The 22,016-nt window shown below is 28.8% G+C and overlaps 1 protein-coding gene across 1 annotated transcript; it reads left to right on the top strand.

Moving 5' to 3' along the window:
* The first annotated feature begins 3,945 nt into the window (after nucleotides 1-3,945).
* LOC148305169 (facilitated trehalose transporter Tret1-like) lies at nucleotides 3,946-19,459 on the top strand. The gene is made up of 2 exons (XM_088267119.1): nucleotides 3,946-4,420; nucleotides 17,527-19,459. Exons 1-2 carry the CDS (start codon nucleotides 4,336-4,338, stop codon nucleotides 18,894-18,896), a joined length of 1,455 nt encoding a protein of 484 aa, XP_088123245.1. The 5' UTR covers nucleotides 3,946-4,335; the 3' UTR covers nucleotides 18,897-19,459.
* The last annotated feature ends 2,557 nt before the right edge of the window (nucleotides 19,460-22,016 follow it).

Raw genomic sequence — 22,016 nt, 5'->3', positions numbered from 1 at the left:
GTTCTATCATTGACAACGTCACCTAGGCCATGCCTTAGCTTAACCTTATACTTTTTTGTAGCATCCATGATTTTTTTGTTATTTCTCTAGATGTCTTTCGAGGAAGATCCATGGCTCTTTACTGGTTCACAATACGCCTTAAATTTCTTTCTTTATTATCAATGAATTCAATAAACTGCCCTATGTTCCATTGGACGGCTAGAAGCATCAGAAGTATAATATTAAGCAGCCACAAAACGTCAAATACAATATAATTAATGTTTATTACAAATATCGTACGATACAATAAAATGTCCATGAACAAATTCATGCGTGAATTTTTGCACGTGTCACTTATTGTTACCAGCCACTAAATAAATCCTTATATCCTTATTAAGTTCCTTGACCCCAGTATCTCTTTATACAAATGAAAAAAGTGACAATTTAAATAAATAATTAACTACCTAGGTGGTTGAACTAGATTGGTGGCAATAAAAATAAATAATACGTGCGTATTATAAGATAATTTTTCATCTTTATTACCCAGGGTAGGCAGTTTATTAGCTTGAGTATTTCTCGCATTCTGAGCTTCGTTGATCGGTCTTATTAATAAGGAAAAAATCGTGACTCCCTTCAAACTCAGAAGAATAAAAGACCAGTCGCTTCGCATACATTTCCAGAAATATAATATATTTATATATATATATATGTATATATATATATATATATATATATATATATATATATATATATATATATATATATATATATATATATATATATATATATATATATATATTATATATATATATACATATATGTATATAAATATATATATATATATATATATATATATATATATATATATATATATATATATATATATATATATATATATATATATATATATATATATATATATATATATATATATATATATATATATATATATATATATAAATATATACAACATTTTGAGTTTTAATTTATTTACAACATGTTGTAAATAAATTATCTGGTCAAATTATAAGCTTAATAATAAAAATGAAAATGGTTTTTTCTGGCGTTTCTCATGTGTGTGATTATAATCCAGGATTCGGATCTCACATACTAATATAAGGGTTTCTGTTTAGTAAAAAGCTTCTTTACATCTCACCAATAGATGTCTCTAGTGAAGTTCTAGTGATTCATGAACAAGGTTTCTAAATTGGTTCATATATATAGAACTTCCAAGAATTTGAGTAGTGTGGTTGTCAATAATGGGTAGAATTGGTGATTGTTACACGTGTGTAAAGTGATCACTTAAACCAGCCTATGACGGTCGCAATCCCCGTAAATGCCCAGACTTCCATATTCTTCTTCATCTTTGATGAGATGTCAAAAAATAATATATATATATATATATATATATATATATATATATATATATATATATATATATATATATATATATATATATATATATATATATATATATATATATATATATATATATATATAAATATATATATATATATATATATATATATATATATATATATATATATATATATATATATATATATATATATATATATATATATATATATATATATATATATATATATATATATATATATATATATATATATATATATATATATACACATATATATATACACATATATATATACATCTATAAAGAATTATAGATGTTATCATCAACTGGAGAAAAAGCAAAATGATTGTAGGTACGAGTACTTTATTGATGAGAAAATGTTAAGTTTTCGAAACTAGTCGTATTTTCATTATTTAACAAAAAATATGTATATTTTGCAAATGTTTTATTTTTCACATACATCAATAACGACTGGGCTATTGACTTTATATTGGAGTGGTTGATTTTTTATTTATACTATCATATAATATTTATTGTTTGTATATGAGGTTGTACCTACTGAAAAATGATAAGCGATAAATAAAATACAATTTTTCATGTAGCGTGTTGGTAAAGGGTATGTATTCTAATTTTTTGAATATATATTTTGACTTTATTATTTAATCTTGAAATATTTGCGTTGGAATAAATATCATACGACATACAGAAATGTATACAGCTAATAAATTTCTTAATACATCGACAAATCATGTTTCAGCGCGATATAAAAAGCGTTACGGGCCAACGAATGAAACATGAATCCAACACTACACTTCAGAGTCGAATCGATAGTAAGCTGAGTGGACAGCAACTGTCGAAGACGCCCAAATTTACTAAAAACGCATATCACAGATCACATATCAACTGATAAGGTTTTGTCTTCATATTTTGGGATACGCACGGTTTTTATACATCTATAACCTTGAAAAGGGATTTACCATTAATAGAGAATATTTAAAAGTATGAAAAAAGAAGTAAGAAGTGTTTGAGTAAAAACTACCTAAATTAATAATTTTTTTCAGTGATCAGATGATTTTTAAGTGATGAATTTATGTATATTTTAAACATTTGAGGCAAGATCAAGGTCAAAAAGGTGTCCGAAAAATGCATATACACGAGGAAACAGGAGTACAAAGCGTCGATGAGCTGTTTTGGAATGCCAAAATAGAGACACATTTTTACAAGTGATAGTCAACGTCGGCGGGACCCGACACGAAACATAAAGAAGAATATACATGTTTTTAAAGATTTATTGACATTATCGGTAGAAATTGTAAATACGCTTTAATGCACTCTGAACGAGCATTTACACATTTCTCTACCGACTCTCCCATAGTATGTAAAGCCTGGGTTCTCCCATACCTTGCCCAAACAGTTTAAACAAGATGTGGCTCATGGGGGTGCAGAAAAAAAATACTGAATGACTTTTGAGACACACTATATATCTAGCCGATCCTTATTCTCGCATCTAGCCCTATCCAATGATTAATTAAAAACAGTTAATTATATTTATATCATAAATCAGTGTGATCATTCAAAGATTTCCTGCCAATATAAGAAGTTAAAAGGTACAAGAGTGGGGCCTACATTTGATCTTACCATTACTTTATTTATTTGCTAAGATTCAACTCAATCATTTAGCTTATTTTTTAATTATCATTTTGAATAAGCTTAATAAATATACAATCGAAAAAGTAAGCGTTTTTTTTGCCATCAGATCTAGCAGTCTTGGAATACTATTTCATATGTGTGAATTTCTTTGAAACGTATGACCTAGTGTCGGCCAATATTATCTCGTTTCCATGGATGCATCCTCGACCTTTATGTTTAAGTATTGGTAATGGGAAGATTTCACCCACTCAATTGCATCAAAGGAAACTGTAGAAAATATCTTCTCATTACGCTTTTATTTCAATGACTTTCTTCTGACCAACTTCAAGAAAATAATTTCGTTGAACGTTTTTATTTTTAACAGAATATACTAGAAATAAAATTATTTTAAATGAATTTGTTCATCTTAGATTGATCCACTCATGACATACATTTATAACGAATTTTATTCCTACAAAATGGTCGCATATTTGGACATAAAAATGTTTTGACGAATAAGTCATACAATGAAAATGATACTGTATAAGGTGAAATAGTTTTTATGTAGAATTAGTTTTTATGTAAAATTTTACATATCATTTTATTTTAAGTGGAATTCAATAGTTCATAATGTGTACAGTTCACCTATATATGCATACAAAATACAATGTTATCTTTATTTCCTGTTTTAATACGAATCCAATAACTCTATTTACTTCCATTCGCATTTAAATGCAATATATATCACAACATACACTTAATTGTAAACAATTTGACGTCATTGCTACCTTTGGCGAGGCCATTAACTTGGTCAAATCAAGTGAATAGTCATAATATTTATTTACAAACAACTTCACCATTCGTCGAACTCATGAATATGCCTACTTCCCGCAATTTTCAGCGCCATCTGTGAGATAAATATTCAGTTAGGCCTGATTTTTATCTCCGCCACACGTGCTAACGCTGAACGTTGCGGAGTCGCGATATAAGCAGGGCCCGATATAAAATCCTTGCATTCGACTATCGACTGCTATAAAACCGTAATGCCCGTTATAGCTCGCAAATAAGCCCGGTATTGATACAATGAGATAAGCTGAAAGAAAAGACAATTTTCTGTATCAACTTATACTAATATTTATCACGGCTGGAGTATCTCACGAATTCAAAAGTTTTCCTTGTTGAAAATTAATATTCATAATGGAAAAGGTTGTAATATCACTTGGAGGAACTAAGCGTTAGTCGGTGGTCGTGAATTAAGTGACAATTTTGTTTCCGTTATCCGAAATTCATAGTTCCTGTGACTGATACTTGAATTGCTTCTCGAGTGTTGTCTGTGATACGTTTATAAAATGGATTCAAAAACGAATATTTTCATTGACGAAGAAAAGGAAAACACAAACAAACAATGGCCACAGTGGTTGGCTGTTTTATCAGGTACTCAATTCATACAAATATACTTTTTTATATATCTTATCAATTTTAAGTACTCGAAATTTTGATAATGATCCTTATTTTATAAATGAGAGTTTTTCTTTTATTTTCAAGTAGATTACAACAAAATAATATTTTATGATTGAAATGAGTTTATTTGATAAAAAATAAATATAAAACAAAAAATCCATTGTCAATTTTGATATTATTTTTATGGTAAACTCTCATTATCACCCATTTATTTAAATTAAACCCAATTTTTATAAATACACAAAAGCAAATACATCAATCTAATTTGAGCATTTTGATACTTATTTCAATCCAAATTGTCATCAACTGCATATCCTTAATATTTAAATCAGTTTTCTCGCCCAATTTGAGAAAACCACATAAAAATATTTTTCAACCATATGAAACATTTTTAATTCTTTTTCATTATTACAAATATATAGTCAAAAACATGTAATGTCGTCCTAATTTTTATACAACGATTTAAAGCATTTATTTTTAAATCGAAAGTTCAGTAAGCATAAAATAGAATTGTAATATTAATCCATTTGTATAAAACTAATAATATTTTTTTTAAATATATAAAATACAAGAATGGATTTTTATTGAATTATTTCAACTAAGAAACGTTGGATCAAGATTCAACTTTAGAATTTTTTTAATGTTTTGAAACGGTTTCAAACGTTAATTAAAATACTTAACACTTATCAAATACGTAAAACTTTACGTCCATTAAAGTGTGTATCGTTTTTATCTTTATTGCTCCTAATATGTACATAAGAATTTAGAATTTGTCTACGAAAATTCATTTTACTATATTATCAAACAAAACATAGGTTACATAAAAATTGAGTCGACTTTGATAATTAATTCTTAATTTTTTTTGTTAATTTATATAAATAGAAAACCGTATAAGATACATTAAACAAACATCAAGTTTGCATCAGTTGTACTGATTATATTTTTTAACATCAATTTTTTAGAGGTCAAACATACTAAATACTTTTTTTTGTTGTATAAAACGTATCAATACAGAAATGATTAAACGCGCGCTCTTTACTGAATGAATTTTCCACAATAACTAATTTCATTTTTAAAATTATTTAAACAGTTTTAGCGCAGAGATGCTGATGTCATTTAGTCCTTGGAAAATATACAAATAAAAACTTTAATTTATTACTTTTTCGCAGAAAAAAATTATCATTTCAGACATGTTGAGTTTTTTTTACAAGTAATTTGTGAATGGTGCTCGTTTTTTATATAAATTTTTGAAATATCATAGTTTAATAATCGACAAAGTCACACGGTAACACTACTTTTTAATGCTCCCTGTTTTAACGGTGTTTAATTTAAATGTGCCCTCGGTACTGGAAAACTCAGTAAAGGCACATTATTGTAATTTATAATCAGTTATTATGTGTACGATGAAATAAAATAAATATTTCAATTACTTCAGTGCATAAATAACTAAAAGTAATTAGTACGTTTGACCTCTGAGGTATTAACATATAAGTTACATGATGAATACTGTGAATGACTTACATGTTCAATACTAAGAATGAATCACCAATGAATCAATTCATTGAATCAAGTGTTTATCTCCGCAGACTTTGTATAATTTTGTGAATTAATATACAAGTACACGTTTCTCGCAGCTGTATTGTGTACAAATTTGACATGCAATCTAAAGGATCTTCCTGGAAATTGATAACAAAACTAACAAAAAAAGTGAAATATTGTCAAACCAAACCTAGTTTTTTTTTAATTAAAAGTACCATACTTGAAGTAACATATTTAGTCAATTAAATATTTATCAAAGATGATATCTAATTTTACAATATATCATAAGATATAGGATTTTTTTTTCATTGTCAGAAATTATTTGTCGTATATTAGTAATAAACGGTTCAATGAAGTTTTTTTTTAATTACATGTAAAATTATTTTATTTAAATATTTCATTGTTCTCTATTCGTAGCCCGATGGTGCATAGGCCACACATCGGAACTACGTTGTATTAACATGATCATAAGCATAAAGGCAAGGTGATTGAGTCATGATTCCTAGATTTAGAAGTAGAATACGATGACAATATACAGATTAATTGAAGATCAAGAAGGATTATTTAACTTTTATACGGATAAGAGGAAGGAAGAGGAATGATAGAACGAATGTATTAGAGGGTATTTCACTACATATTTTTTAGTTATAACTAGGTGGGGGTAAGATTCAGTGGACAAGTTCCATTGTCTAATTACTGCTTTTAGGAAATATAATCTTTGACATCATAAATAAAACGTAAGTAACATTTTTTTAACGAGTAAATAAACGGAAATCATTCGGCTTGTTTAAATATTATAAATGAAACTCCTTTATTTACATTTTTTAATTTCCGTATTGTCAAATAAGGAAAATCATTAAATGAATTCGGATGACAAAACTTTTATAGTCAAAAAGATTTGCTTACTAACTAAGTCACCATAAAACTGCTTTTGACATGAACAATTTTAATTATGTTTGAATGAAGTGCTATTACTCTCAACGGGTGGCGCTGTCATTTTGGTTAAAAGAACTGTATTCATAGATAACAGGTCATGACATATTTCACCTGTCACAGGCACATCATATAACAACACGGGCATGCACGTATTCAAATTTAACCTCGCATTTAAATTTCAAAATAATCGGTGAATAGCTTTAGGAGATTTGAGATTTTGAACAAACGTACAATTAAATTTTAATTTTTATAGATTTTCTTTCGGCAGCTATTAAATAACGTTATTTTTCTATATCTGACAAAATTATTTGTGTCATTATAATTTTTTTTATAATTCAAACATAGACAATACGGAAAATTTGTTCTAAGAACGTTTTAAATATCTCATCTAGTGTCTTTAAACATGTAAATAAAACGTCTACTTTATATTTACGATTTCCCTAAAGTACCCAGTAAAAATGTATCTTTATTTTCTGATATGACTTTTATAAATCGTAATCGTTAATCGATTCGTTAATCGAATATGTGATTTAAAATTTGGAATCCGAAGAGACCATTTAAAAAAAAGAGTATATTTTTTATGTACCTCGTTTTAATTTACGACATCATTCACCTATCAAATTACTACCAAAATTCCATAAATACCTTTTAATCATACTCAATATTTGAATTTTAAACCACACAAATATATATTATGAGCTTTTGCATTTTTTTTAAGGAATAAGATTTTTAAATAAACGCTTTCATTATTGTAACTTTCAGTACCGCAGTTATAAGAAATCCACTGTTTTGTACATGATTTATTGATTTGAAATATATGCACTTTGATAAAAGTGTATTTTTTTAAATGACAGTGCATTTGAATTTTTGAAACCTTAACATTTAAGTGATAACTTTACATACGTGTAACATTCACCAATTCCACCCATTATTGACAACCACACTACTCAAATTCTTGGAAGTTCTATAAATATGAACCAATTTTGAAACATTGTTTTTGAACCACTAAAACTTCACAAGAGACATCTATTGGTGAGATGAAAATAAGCTTTTTATTGAGCAGAAACTCTTTTATTTGTATGTGAGGTCCGAATCCTAGATTATTATTTATTTAGCTTATTATATTATTTAGTTATATTATATTTTTCAAGAGAAGAAATATGGATGCGAAAGAGAGATATTTTAAATTCTAAGGAAGTTTCAGGCATTAAAACGTATAGTCTTATATATGTGGGTTATAAATACACGTCTGATGCTTTGTTTGCAAAAAAGACATCTCGCCGAGATCCCCAAACTGTGAGGTCACGTTTGAGGTTATTGAAAGGATTTAAAATTCAAAGAATTCGAAATAAACGAGTACCAGATCATTTGAAAAGTAAAACGCTCAATTTAATGCATGGTTCGCTGCTATCTTCGAGTCAATCGTTTGGACATAACAATTAATCAATTTATTTGTTCGGATAAAAAAATATTTCTTATATTTTCTCACAACACAACTGACAAACTTTCACTCATCTCTTTTATAATAATTATGTGTATTTTTTTTTTCGTGAATATGTTTTTTTCTGCTTTATACAAAAATATAACACCAACTAACTAATCAGCCATTGCGCCGCTTCACTGCAGTGGTAGGCAAGAGAGAATACTTCACCTCTTCCACATGCATGCAACTCATTTTACATATCTGACGATTATTCCGACTCCTGACCACTTTTGAGTATTTGGAAAACTTGATCATGCTAAGATTTCCTCGATCTTTCTCTGCTTCTATGTCCAACCGCATTCGCTACATATGTTTGTTTTACTATTTTTCTGCACTCATTCTCAAAAACGAAGATAAAAAACTATTTGTTTATTAAATATATTTATCCACTTCATATAAAAAAGTCCACCTTGTTTTTCTCAAACAGTCGTTACATTACAGAACATTTTTCAATGATGAAAGATTTCGGCCGTTCAAATTCAGAACGAGACCGGCCGCGCGAGAGGTCCGCGTATTTCCGTGTACAGTAAAAAAAAATATTGCAATATGACGTTTTTAGAATTTAAAAATATTTTTACCTGTTTTTTTTATTCCTCACCTTTCAATGACTCTTTTCTTTTAAAAACTATTCATTTATTTCGAAGAAAACTTATTCTTTCAATACGAAAACGGTATTTTATACAAAAAATTCAAATCCGTAAAATGCTACCTGGATTAAAAGAAAATTAAATTGCGATTTATCGTAAATTGGGCCTTAAGAAGCCGTTGAGATTTTAAGGAGGAAATAATGACTATATTATAAACATCAGTATTCTTTCCACGTTCGTAAATTTTTAGACGTTCGTGAATTGAATATCGTTTTAAAGGGGATATTTAACGTACACATAGAGTATCTTCTAACGATACTTGCAATTTTTTAAAAAATGTTAACACCCACTTTTTTAAATTTGAATATTTTCCATATTTTGGGCATAGTTTCTTTTTTTAAGGGATCTTACCTTTTAATGTAAAATCGATCAACCGCATTTGTATTGACGTCAAACCTTTTATGATGCCCAATCATGATGTTCAATCCCGATTACGATTTTCGATTAAGGGAAGGCATTAACACAGGCAAAATGAACAAAAATGTTTTATAAAAAACGAATGTGTAATATTGGTTTTGATTAGATTAGGTATGATTGGTTCCTAAATAATAAAAGAAAAAGTTTTCAACTCATTAACTACAAAATAAGCCTTAAGTGCCTTCTTGGATTTTGAAAGAAATATAGATGTTTAGATATAAATGTTTACACACACACACACACACACACACACATCGCTCAAGTCTTTCAAGAACGTCATAAATAAAAAAACTTGATTTTTCAGGTGAACGTTTTTAAAGTTTAAAAATATAATGTATTGAAAATAAATATCAAGCCACTTATTGAACTTTTTACTATGCAACAGATCTTTTTAGGTAAAACCTGAAGGTTTTTTCTCCATTTGAAAAATATTTAGTTTATTTAAAAAAATAATTAAACAATACCTTTTCTGCAAAATGCAAAAATGTCATTTTCTGCCCTGTAGCGGGTAAATATAAAGTTAGAAATATGCCTTTTTTGCTGGGATATATAACATTTTCAGGGCGTTCCGAAAACATGCAAAACTGAATATTGACGATTTTTAATTTATGGCGTTCTTGAAAGAGTGAGCGACATGTGCGTGTTGTAACAGGTCCTCTTGACGAGGGTAATTATCCTTGTAAATGGCAGCTCTAAAGAGTGCCTCGATGGTTCTGATCCCCATACAATCTCGTATATTCCGGAGCCAGGAGACCTGCGTTCTGCCCACACTTTATATTTTGCTATTAACGATCAGATGCAATAGCTTGTAGGTACTTCTCTTCTCTAAGCACATGTCTTAGATAGGATACCTTCCTGACTTTGATATTGTCAGATACTGTCTTCGTACTCCTGCTCTTAAGAGCACATTCACGTTGCTGACCATATTGATCCATAGATTGCATAGCAGCATTCTATGATGTAGCTATATTTTGAATGCTTCTTACTGGTTCAAAGTGCTGATCTTCCACGATTCAACTCCGTATAGAACTGACCAAACATAACACTTAACTTTTCTTTGCCGATGTTTTATGTGTATAAATGTATTTATTTTAAATATTTAGATTAATCAACGTAGTTGTAAAACTCATTCTCAAATTTCCTAGAGAAAAAATATAAGTTTTGACATTGAAAAGTGTTAATAATAAATTTTCTTCATTGTATTAGCAAATAAATGAAGTCACTTTAAACATTATTGGTGGTGTTAAGTGTTGTGGTTAAAAGTTCGAAAAATCATAAAACATGGGATAAACCATTTACTCATCCCATGCACCGTCATCAGTATAACATTATCATTATCATTTTACTTGTGATTCTGTACCTGACGTGTTGTAATAAATATAAACGCAACCCGTTACGTTATGCTTAAAAAAATACCCATTTTTTTTGTAATGATCTGTTTTATTTTTCCACTTTCTCATTGCTTTCTTTCGTGAAAAAAACGACCACCTCCATAGTCCTGAGATTGATTCTTAGGGGTTAAAATAAATTTCAGTGACTTTTCACTCTTATAACCTAAGACTGATATCTGAAGCGCAGGACTGGTCAACCTGCCTTCATATATTTAACAATTAATAAACACTGCGTCAACGCAATAGAATAACCAATGCTCCACTTGATGCAGATGATGAGGTAAAGAAGAAGAAGAAGAAAGAAAAAAGCCTGTTTTGCTCATGGTTTATTTACACGTGCAAATAATTGCATTTTACTATTTTTTAATGCTTATGAATATTAAGTGTAAAAATATAGTTTCACTTTCACATTTCATACACACGCGAAACTGAAACCAAAATTTGAGTTTTATAACAGCTATTTTTATGTCTATTTTAATTATTGTAATTTTTAATTTTTGTTGTATCACTTCGAGACATTGAACACTTTCAGACAATACCATAAAAGATTTAAGCAATTTGTATTTAGTTTCGTCACACACACGGTTTTTATTTGCTCGAATAAAATATTCGTGCGAATTAATTTCCCAACTTACGAACATGTCAAATTAAGTATGGTAATTAGAAATTACTCGAATCAACGTAAAATGTGTGTACATGTGTTGTAAACAGAAGTATTTTTATGACACAGCTGTAATAAATATCGAAAATGACTGATTTTTCTTAATTAACTTTTTCGAACAACGATTACGTTGCAAACATTTCCCAGGAAATTTTCATAATAATTCAATCACAATAGTAAAACGGAAAAATCAAATGCAATGGCATACTTTTTAATCATATATAAACGCTCAAGACTCAGTTTGATTCCGGCCAATCGGAATATTAATTCAAGAAATATTGTTTTTTTTTTTAAATCTTATATATATATTTGTGTTTTTATTATTTAAAAAAAAACTTTATTTTCGTACTATTTCTGTGAGCCCAACCAATTGTTAGAAATAGGTATCAAATTGTAGTAGAGTGGGTTCATACCGAGAAACTTTGACTCAAGTCTAGTGTCTGCGACACTTACGACGGGACCACAACCCGACACATATTTGTTTAGACAATTATAGAAGTTTTTCTAGTCTTTTTTTTTTGTAACTTGCTTATTGATTCTCTATTTTATACTTGCATACATAATAAAAATGGAAGAAATATATATTTGCTGTTTTATTACATAAAACAAAGTATGTATAGGTGTTATTTATTCATAGCAAATTAAATATACACACAATCAAAAATATTGTCACATATTCCAACTATATGCCATGTGAGATTCTAATTTATATATTACTCGTGTATAATATAAATACGCCACTACACATAATTTGATAAACAAAGCAAACATATTGAGAAAATATATTAAGATATAGGAAGAAACGATAATACAAAAATAAAACAAAAAAATTGTACATAAATTTAGATGCGTTAAAACCTTTCTTTACAAACCTTGGTTTCAATACTTATGGGTTATTTATATATTTACATCTCAACATAGATGAAGAAGAATATAGAAGTCAATTTCTAAATGATTGCTACTAAATAAAAAGCCAGTAATAACCTGCAGAGGTCTCTTCCTTTCGATATGATCCAATTATAATAATTTCTCTTGAATATCAATGATAAATAATTATTGAGAATTCTGAAATACTAAGCAATATTACTCTTGCGATAATTCGTCATGATATTGACATCATTTTACGGCTGTATATTTTACACATATTATGCAAATTTGCCAATTCGCTTCAAAACAAAATTATTGAATAAGTAACACGCAATTACCATAAAAATGTATATTTTATTTCAAACACAAGCATGACTAAATTTGACAGTTTCAAAACGTCATCAACAGCAGCTGCGTTAGGTGTATCTAAACTAGTTTTTGTACCTCGTCAGATAATTCAAAAACTAAAAATCCGAGAAATGTAACTTTAATTTGAAGCATTTCAATTTTTTATGAATTGTTTTTTCAACCTCATCAGAAGATTATAAACAACGAACTGAAAACAAACAAACTGAAAATGTAATTTCATTAATTTATTCACAAATTACATTGTAATAATATCTATCCATTTTTAATATAAGTTTAACTTAGTAAATACCACTGTTTCTTAAAATCTTTTGCGACACGTGCTTCGATATATTCCGCATCATTTTTGTGTCATGATGCATCATGGCGGTTTTCAAAATTTTGAGGAATACACGTAACAATAGATTTTAAGAAGTATGAAGAAAAGTGGTATTCACCTCAAAAAACTTATATTAAAAATTAATACGTATTTCAACAAAGTGAAAAATTTCTAAATGTAACTTTTATTCGAAACACAAGCATAACTTTAATTTGTCATTTTCAAAACGTTTTCAACATCATCTTTTAGGTGAATCTTAATTTGTTTTTGCCTCTTTTCAAAAGATTCAATAATTTAATAACTAAAATAACAAAAAAGACACGTAAACCTTACGTGACATGAAATATGCCAACAAATTACATATATCAGGGGCGTGCGGTGACTGTTATAAGATGAGATGTTCACGATAAAATTGCTTAAAAAAACATGTGAATATTTCACGTTTGAGGTTTTAATGGCACGTAACAAAGTACATCTTAAAAATTCAACGGCAGTGTTAAGACTGAATCGACATATTAGTTACAGTGAAGTGTATCAAAGCAATATTATTTGACGCGGGCGATATTAGATCGCATGGAAGGAATGATAACAGAAAAAAATCGAAAATATTTTTTGTTTTAAAGTGACACCTATCCGCTACACAGACAAGCAAAAATTACTAGAAATTAGACTTTTAAGGGAAAAAAAAGTTTTCTTTTATGATTAGTTTTTTTACAGTTATTTATATATATGGCATGATCAAAAATTTCAAACATTTAAAAATAGTGAGTCAGGAGTTGAAATAATTGACGGGTACAAATAAGGAGATACATGAATGTGGAAGAGGCAATGATTGTTAGTACAGACAGATAAGTGTGACGTTCTATTCCCTCTACCTACCGTTAAAGAAACCGACATGATGGTTTGTCAGTTAAGTGGATATTTTATTTATATGTGTATATAATATAATAAATATAATTAAAAAATGAAGCTACTAACGCAACGGGGTTGGTGACTCAAAAAGCTGGATTTAAACAATCCATATCTTCTACAATATTTTTTTTAGTTAAATTTCATGTAAATTTTATTCGACGAATACCACTATTCTTAAAAACTGTGTTTGATAATGCTGCGGAATGCATCGAAACACGTGTCGCGATTTAAGAAATAGTGATATTTAACGAGCGAAATTCAATTTTAAAGTGGATTTACATATTATTACAAAGTGACTGTCGAATTGATTAATGAAATCAGTTCAATTTCATCGATGTTTAAAGTAACTATGATACACTGCAATTGGATATGAATATCACGAATATGTAATTACCAATCAAATTATAATGAAAATGATTGCGATGTGGAAACATAATACGGTGTTATGGTCTCTGATTTGTAATATCTAAAACGCCTTTTTTTGCATAATAAAAAAATTACGAGAACAAATTGAAAAATGATACAGAATTTGCCATATATATATATATATATATATATATATATATATATATATATATATATATATATATATATATATATATATATATATATATATATATATATATATATATATATATATATATATGTAACAAACAAGTAAAATGTATAAAAATCCTCTAGTACAGCACTATAATATCTGCTTCGCCCACGACGAAGGGTTGATGGTCCCAAAAGTGAATAAATATTGAAATAGAACACTTAATGCATAGTTTTTATTTTTTTTATTTGTTACTGGCGTAGGTAAGAGGGCAACTAAAATGTAAGCAAGGGAAAAATTCAATTATAAATTAGTATTGTAAAAATAGTGAAGTTGGTGTTTTTATAGTGTATAAATATAAAAAAAATACTAAAAAAAGGATTATAAAAAGAACTCTACCGACAAATAACTAAAATGGGTATGTCTCCACAAAAATCTATGAACATAAATGTATTTATAAATATACGAGTATACATTAATACGAGTTTAACAAAAAAAAATATAAAACACTCAAAAGGTAGTAATATAAATAAATAAATTATTTAGCGCTCAATTTGTATCTAATAATGAATTAAATCTTAAAGATAAATCAAATATCAGAAATACCAGAAGGTCGTTTTGTCAATCGAAGCATCAAAGTACATTTATTTCATAACAATTATTGATTGTGTAGGTAGATTTGTCCTAGATTTTGACCCACTCAAGAGATAACCGTTTTTATGTCAAATATTTGCCTTGGCCTTAAGATATTACCGATATTATCCTTCAATCTACACTTCCTACTTCGTTTATTTCAAATCTACTTCCCTAATCACAATGATAATTTATTTGATTGAATCGAAATTCATAAAACGCTTGACAGAAATCGTTGTCAGTTTATACAGTTGTAAAAATGTAAAGTAAATATATTACTTATTTATTTTTTACAAAAATGTTAATAATATTTGTATATAACCACGTCTCGAAACCGGTAGACATAAAAATCTCGGGGAGTGGTTATACACCAATATTATAAACATTAAAAAAAATTCCTTACGACAAAGTAAATGCTTTCAATATTAATAAATATTTTTATTTATTCAAATAATTATCAGGTAAAAATAAGTCTTTATTAAAATTTTAAAAAATGTAACATATTCGTTTGTTAAACATCTTTAAACTTCTGAGTAAAATATGATGTGAAAAAGATTTTTTCATAAAAAATTGATCAACATTTTGAGTGTATCCAAATAATTGTTCACGAATCTGGATTATCTCCAGTTAAAGGGGTTATTATTCATATTATTTTTTGACATTTCAACATAGATGAAGAAGAATATGGAAGTCTGGGCAAATGTCCAGACTTACGACCAAAAAATACGGGGCTTACGACCGTCATAGGCTGGTTTAAGTGACCACTTTACACACTTGTTAAATTCACAAATTCTACCCACAATTGAATATCACACTTCTCAAATTCTTACTTCTATATGGTTCAATTTCGAAACATATTGATTGAATCACTCAAATTCAACTAGAGGCATCTATTGGTGAGATGAAAGAAGTTTTTTATTGAACAGAAACTTTTTCATTTGCATGTGAGGTGCGAGTCCTCGATTTTTATTATTTTTAAACACTTTAACTAGCCCATGACGGTCGTAAGCCCCGTTAATGTCCTGACTTCCATATTCTTCTTCATCTATATTGAGAGGTTAAAAAAATATATGATCAAATTAAAAATAAAAAGTACTTATAATAAAAAATAATTTCAACTGCTCATCTGATTACTCTGGTTAGGATTTTTTATGAATTTCAAAACGTTATTTTCGGCTCAATGATTTTTTAGTCCTTTTAACAATTGAATAAAAAAATCACAACGTATTTTCTGATCACCCAGTACTTATTTAATATGGTACCATTATTTAATATACAATTGTTCATGTGTAATATAAATATTAATCTTGTTTAACTAAGTTTAGCAAAGAACGATATCACAATGTAAATAGAATTAAGACGATGACTTTTGTACTTATATTTTAACATTGTTGATAAAAGTACTTAAATTATATGCGAACACTTAGTGCTACAAGGAAACTACAATTCGAATATCTGTATAAATGAATAAATAAATTTGAAACCAAACTCGTTTTTATGAATATTTTATAATCTAAGTTAAAAGTACGTACTTAAATCCTGAAAAGTTGTAAAATATGCATATTATTGAAAAAACATGTTTTCTCTCTTTAAAAATGCCTTTAGCGTTTAGTTTCCTTAAAGTATGTAAACGAAAAACGACTTCGTATAGTAGGTATTATTAGGCACATTCTTGAAATAAGTTAAACGATTATTAATATTACGAAAAAAACAAGGTTTTAGCAAACGTAGTCATTAAAAGTTATGTATGGCAGGTGTCATTTTCATATCATAAAATATTTTTTATTAATAATACCACTTATACTTTTTCTAATATTGACACAGAAAAAATACAAAGGAAATCAGTAGATATTAAACTATTTTTAACATTTTGACTAGAACACAGATTACGTGGTAAACAGTACCATTTACCGTTAATGACAAATACAGTACACAAAATTGAAAAATTTTCAACTATAACTAGTATGTGAATATAATAAAATAACAACTACTCGTATGTAGTTTTTTCCACTTGAATTTTTTTTGACCAGCAACCGGGTTTGGTCGTAACCGACATTATCAGACTGGTATTTGTATTTCAATATTACGTTTAACTAAAATATTTAACGAATACATTAACTTTGAATTTTTCAGTGCCTTAATATTCTAAAATAATTCGTTAAATAGGATATTACTTTTATTTTAAGATTTATAGAATGTTTATTTTTTAATACAGCTATACGAAAACTTAATAAATCTGCCTTTCATACGAGTATGTTTTCGATATTAAGTTTTTTTCTTTGTGTATAAAATATGTTAGACTCTTAAAAAAAACTCGTAAAAATATTTATGGTACAAATATCCTAATACTGGTTTCTCTTTTGTTCACAGCATCACTAAGTATTTTCATCGCCGGAATCTGCTTTGCCTGGTCCTCTCCCTCACTGGCGATTCTTCAGTCCGAAAACAGTCCGTTCTCAGTAAATAACGACCAGGCTTCGTGGATTGCTGCATTTCTACCTATCGGATGTGCAGTTGGACCTATTTTCGGCGCTTACCTATCCAGATATCTCGGTCCTAAGCAGACGACAATTATATCAGCCTTTCCTTATCTCGCGGGATTTGTTTTAATAATCTTCGCAAACGCACCGATATGGCTTTATTTGTCGAGATTTCTATCCGGGTTTGCTGTAGGCTTCGGCCAGACCGCGACACCAATATACGTAGCAGAGATAGCAGAAAATAGGAACAGAGGTGCACTTTTATCGTTTTTCACATTTTCCATGGGAATCGGTGCCCTATTTATATCCTTTCTCGGACCTTATCTTAGCATCCAAGTAATGGCTGAAATATCCTCGATATTTCCAGTTTTGCTTTTAGTGACCATGTTAATTATGCCGGATTCGCCATACTTTCTCGTCAGAATCAACAAGGAAAAAGATGCAGAAAAGTCAATCAAATGGTTGAGAAGGCAAAAAAATGATGATATTATTCAAGAGGAGATGAACATTGTCAGAAAAAGCGTTGGTGAAAATTTGAGCTTAGTTGATAGCTTCAAGCAGCTTATTATAAAGCCAAATCCAAAGGCTTTGGCGATCGTTAACATATCCTTCATTGGACAAACCGTCTGCGGAGCTATAGTCGTGATGTTTTATCAAGAGCAAATCTATGAAATAGCTAAAATTCCCATTCCTGCGGCGGTCGCTGTAATGATATCGGCTGTAATCGGAAACACTGCTGGATTCTTATCGGTATTATTTGTAGACCGTTGGGGAAGGAAGCCTCTATTGTTGACTTCTGCTCTTGGATGTGCTCTGTCTACTGGAACAGTAGGAACCTATATTTATCTAGATCAAAATGGAATGCTTGCTGATATTCCCAATGTGAACTGGACTCCAGTGGTCGCGATGAACGCTCTCCAAATATTCTTTGCGTTTGGTTTGAGCCCAGTACCGAATACTCAGCTGGGTGAACTTTTTTCATCCAACGTCAAGGAAATTGCCTTTTGTCTCATATCTGTCATCACAGCCCTCGAAGGCTTCGTAATGACAAAGATGTTCCAAATAGTCCAAGACGCTTATGGTATTACAACAGTATTTTGGGGTCTTTCCATTCTTACATTTTTGACATTCTTTACGATGATTAAAATAACCCCAGAAACGAAATCTAAAAGCTTTATTGAGATTCAAAACATGATGTTATCTTGTAAAGAAGAACCAGTTGAGAACTTTAAGCCATACGATATAGCTACGAGATTTTAAATAAATTGAATAGCATTTTTCACTAAAATATCTAGTCTGACAAAGAGGTACTCGGATATGTTTGTAAAATGTCCATTAAAAATTCCATTGAAATAAAAAAAACCCTAGACACTTGCGTATAAAGTAAGGTTTTAAAATAAACCAGGGTTTTGAATTATTGACACGAACCATTTGCCTTTTTCTAATTAAAACTATTTTAATGCATTCATTACAGTATAAATATTCTGTGATTGTTTTTATAAATAAGAATTAATATTTAACAAGTATGTTTGTGATATCTCCCTTTGAAAATCTATGTAAAACGTACATTATATTTTTAAGTTATTAGCTTTAATTTTGATATAAGTTTATTAATATACATTGAAATAGATTTTAACTTTTTTAAGATAATTTATTTAGATTTAAAAGATTTATTATATTTAATGATTTTTCAAAAGATCTTATGTATCGTAGAAAATATTAATATCAGTATTAAATAGTTAACTGGTTAATAATTCATCAATATGAAACTCAAACATATTTTTTACTTGATTTGAAAAATATTGTTTTAATAAAACTTCAAATTTACACTGTGTTTTATTTATTAATTAATAAAATCATATTTTATTTATTATTTCGGCATTAACTTTGTGGTAAGATATGTTACAATGATTAAAGACAACACTTGTTTTTTACCACTTGAGTTTTATTATAGACTACATGTTTCAGATGTTAAACTTCCATCATTCAGGTCTGTATAATAACTGTATGTTATTATATGTCTGTATGTTATTATACAGACCTGAATGATGGAAGTTTAACTTCTGAAACATGTAGTCTATAATAAAACTCAAGTGGTAAAAAATAAGTGTTTTCTTTAATCATTAATACAATCATATTATTTATTATACATGTAAACATTGCCGGACATTTATAAAAACAATATGTTCATTTGCCACAGGGGTTCAGGTATTTGCTTATAAGGGATGTATAAGGGATGGGGGAGAATATTATATTGCAATTTATTAACGAGTTTATTTATTCAATTCAATTAGCAGTAAGTAGCTGGCATTTTTAGATCCGTGGCATCATACATGATAAAAATAGTGAAGGAAATTGGTACAGTAAAACAATCTAGGACGCAAAATGCTGGACCCTTTTCTAGTGGACCGAGAGGCCCGTTAACGACAGTCATCAATCCGGCATCTCCTGAAGAGTTTTACGTAGTTTTCTCTCAGCTTTGAGCAAATGCTGAGCCCACACTATTTTATCCTTCTTGTTCCCAACACAGATTAAAATAAAACAATGAACAAACAACTAAGCTTGAAGAAACAAAAATCTACTAATTGATCTATAAACCTTGTACATAATAAATGCAACTTACATGTAAAAAAAATATTGGATCCATGTGACTTGTGTGAATTTAAAATAATTTAACAAGACATTCAGGGGCATAAAAAGGTTTTATCATTTTTATTTATTCTATCAGACATTATTCACCCCATATGTATGATAATAATAATATAATAAAATATATTTATTTTACAGGGTGTCTTAACTTGTGATAAAACATATATTATTTAAAACGAAAGGAGATGGAAGTTTAATCATTCAGTTTCTTACGATCTTGCATTTGGCAGGCAGGCTTAAGTGATCACTTGCTATTTTGCCCATTTTTGAATATCCATATTGCATTAATTTGTAAAAGACGTATGTATGCAAAGTTGTTGGATTCTGGTGACACAAATATGTTCGTTGTTATTCGATTGTCGGGTTGTGGTCCCGTGGTTGCTGACCCACTCGACCACAATTTGATACCTTAGGCTCGCAGAAATAGTATGAAATTGAAATATTTGTGAAAGCAATAAAAACATAAATATTTCTCTTAACTATAAAAAAAATGATTTTGGAAGTGTGACTGACGGTGCGGTGGTCCTTTATTTCAGTTATTTTTGTAAAGTATATAGCTTATTCCGATTGAATATACATAGGTGAGATTGATTCCGGATTAGTTAAATTTTTTTTACCTTAAATAATAATAAAGAAATAGATGCTTTTATTTCACCAGTTATTTTTTTTATCAGACACTAAATTATCACCCTTGAAATGACATATCTATATTATCATTTATCTCACCTTGAGATGAAACATCTATCGTTTTATTATATTAATTCAATGTTTAAATAACATCGTAGACCAATCTTGCATCGAACATACCTAATCATATACATCATATAATATCATAAATGGTAATCATAGAATACACGTAACTTCCTCGAGTCATAGCAAAAAAACCTAATAGTCAAAGGTGAACTGACAACATAAAACGGAGTCCTGGTTTCAACCCTAATGTATGGTATAGGGTTATCAAAATTTGGATGAAAGTGGACTGAATGTTATTGAAATGCGATCTTTCAGAAAAATGTGAGTAAAATGATATATGACAGATTTTCTAATAAAAAGATTTCAAGGCTGAGACAAGCATTATCGATAACATTTAGAAAATTTTGTTTAGAAGGTGTGGGCATGTGAATCGAATTGGTGAGGAAAGAACGGTAAAACATATTTATGAGGTGAATATAGTAGGAAATAGATACAGAAGAAGACCGAATATACATGATCAAGAATTTAAAATTCTTGAAATTGGTCAGGAGTCGTAAAATTGGTCAGGAGTATCTATCGGAATGCCAATTATGGGTTTTATTGTTTACTTGAAAATCCTGCTAATAATACTTAAAAACAGCATTGTATTTTAAATTCAGCTATATTCATGGGACTTGCCTTCTGGCCCATATTGACCAATCAGAGATCGGGGATAGGTCAAAAATTAAGATGACGTCATTATCGGTTTGTGTCTTGTGTTTTTTTTAATACTGAATATATTCTAAAAAAAGGGGGAAAAATCTCTATTTCAAAACATTTTATCTAAAGATAGACTAATCTTTTAAACAATAATGTTACCCGGAGAATTTTGCATTTTTTGTAAAATCGACTCACACGGATCTGGCGGATTTTGAAAGTAGGCGACACAAATAATGTATAAAGCAATTTATGATTGACGCAAGTATTTGAAAATATTGACACCATCCTAACACAGATTTTGCGTAGGGTATACCAGCAGTTTCATTGTATCACCATCAC

This window comes from Brachycentrus maculatus, unplaced genomic scaffold (genome assembly GCF_059751285.1).
Source record: "Brachycentrus maculatus isolate JH-2025_06_01 unplaced genomic scaffold, ASM5975128v1 h1tg000283l, whole genome shotgun sequence".
Lineage (NCBI taxonomy): Eukaryota > Metazoa > Arthropoda > Insecta > Trichoptera > Brachycentridae > Brachycentrus > Brachycentrus maculatus.
This window is presented reverse-complemented; position numbering and strand designations above follow the sequence as displayed.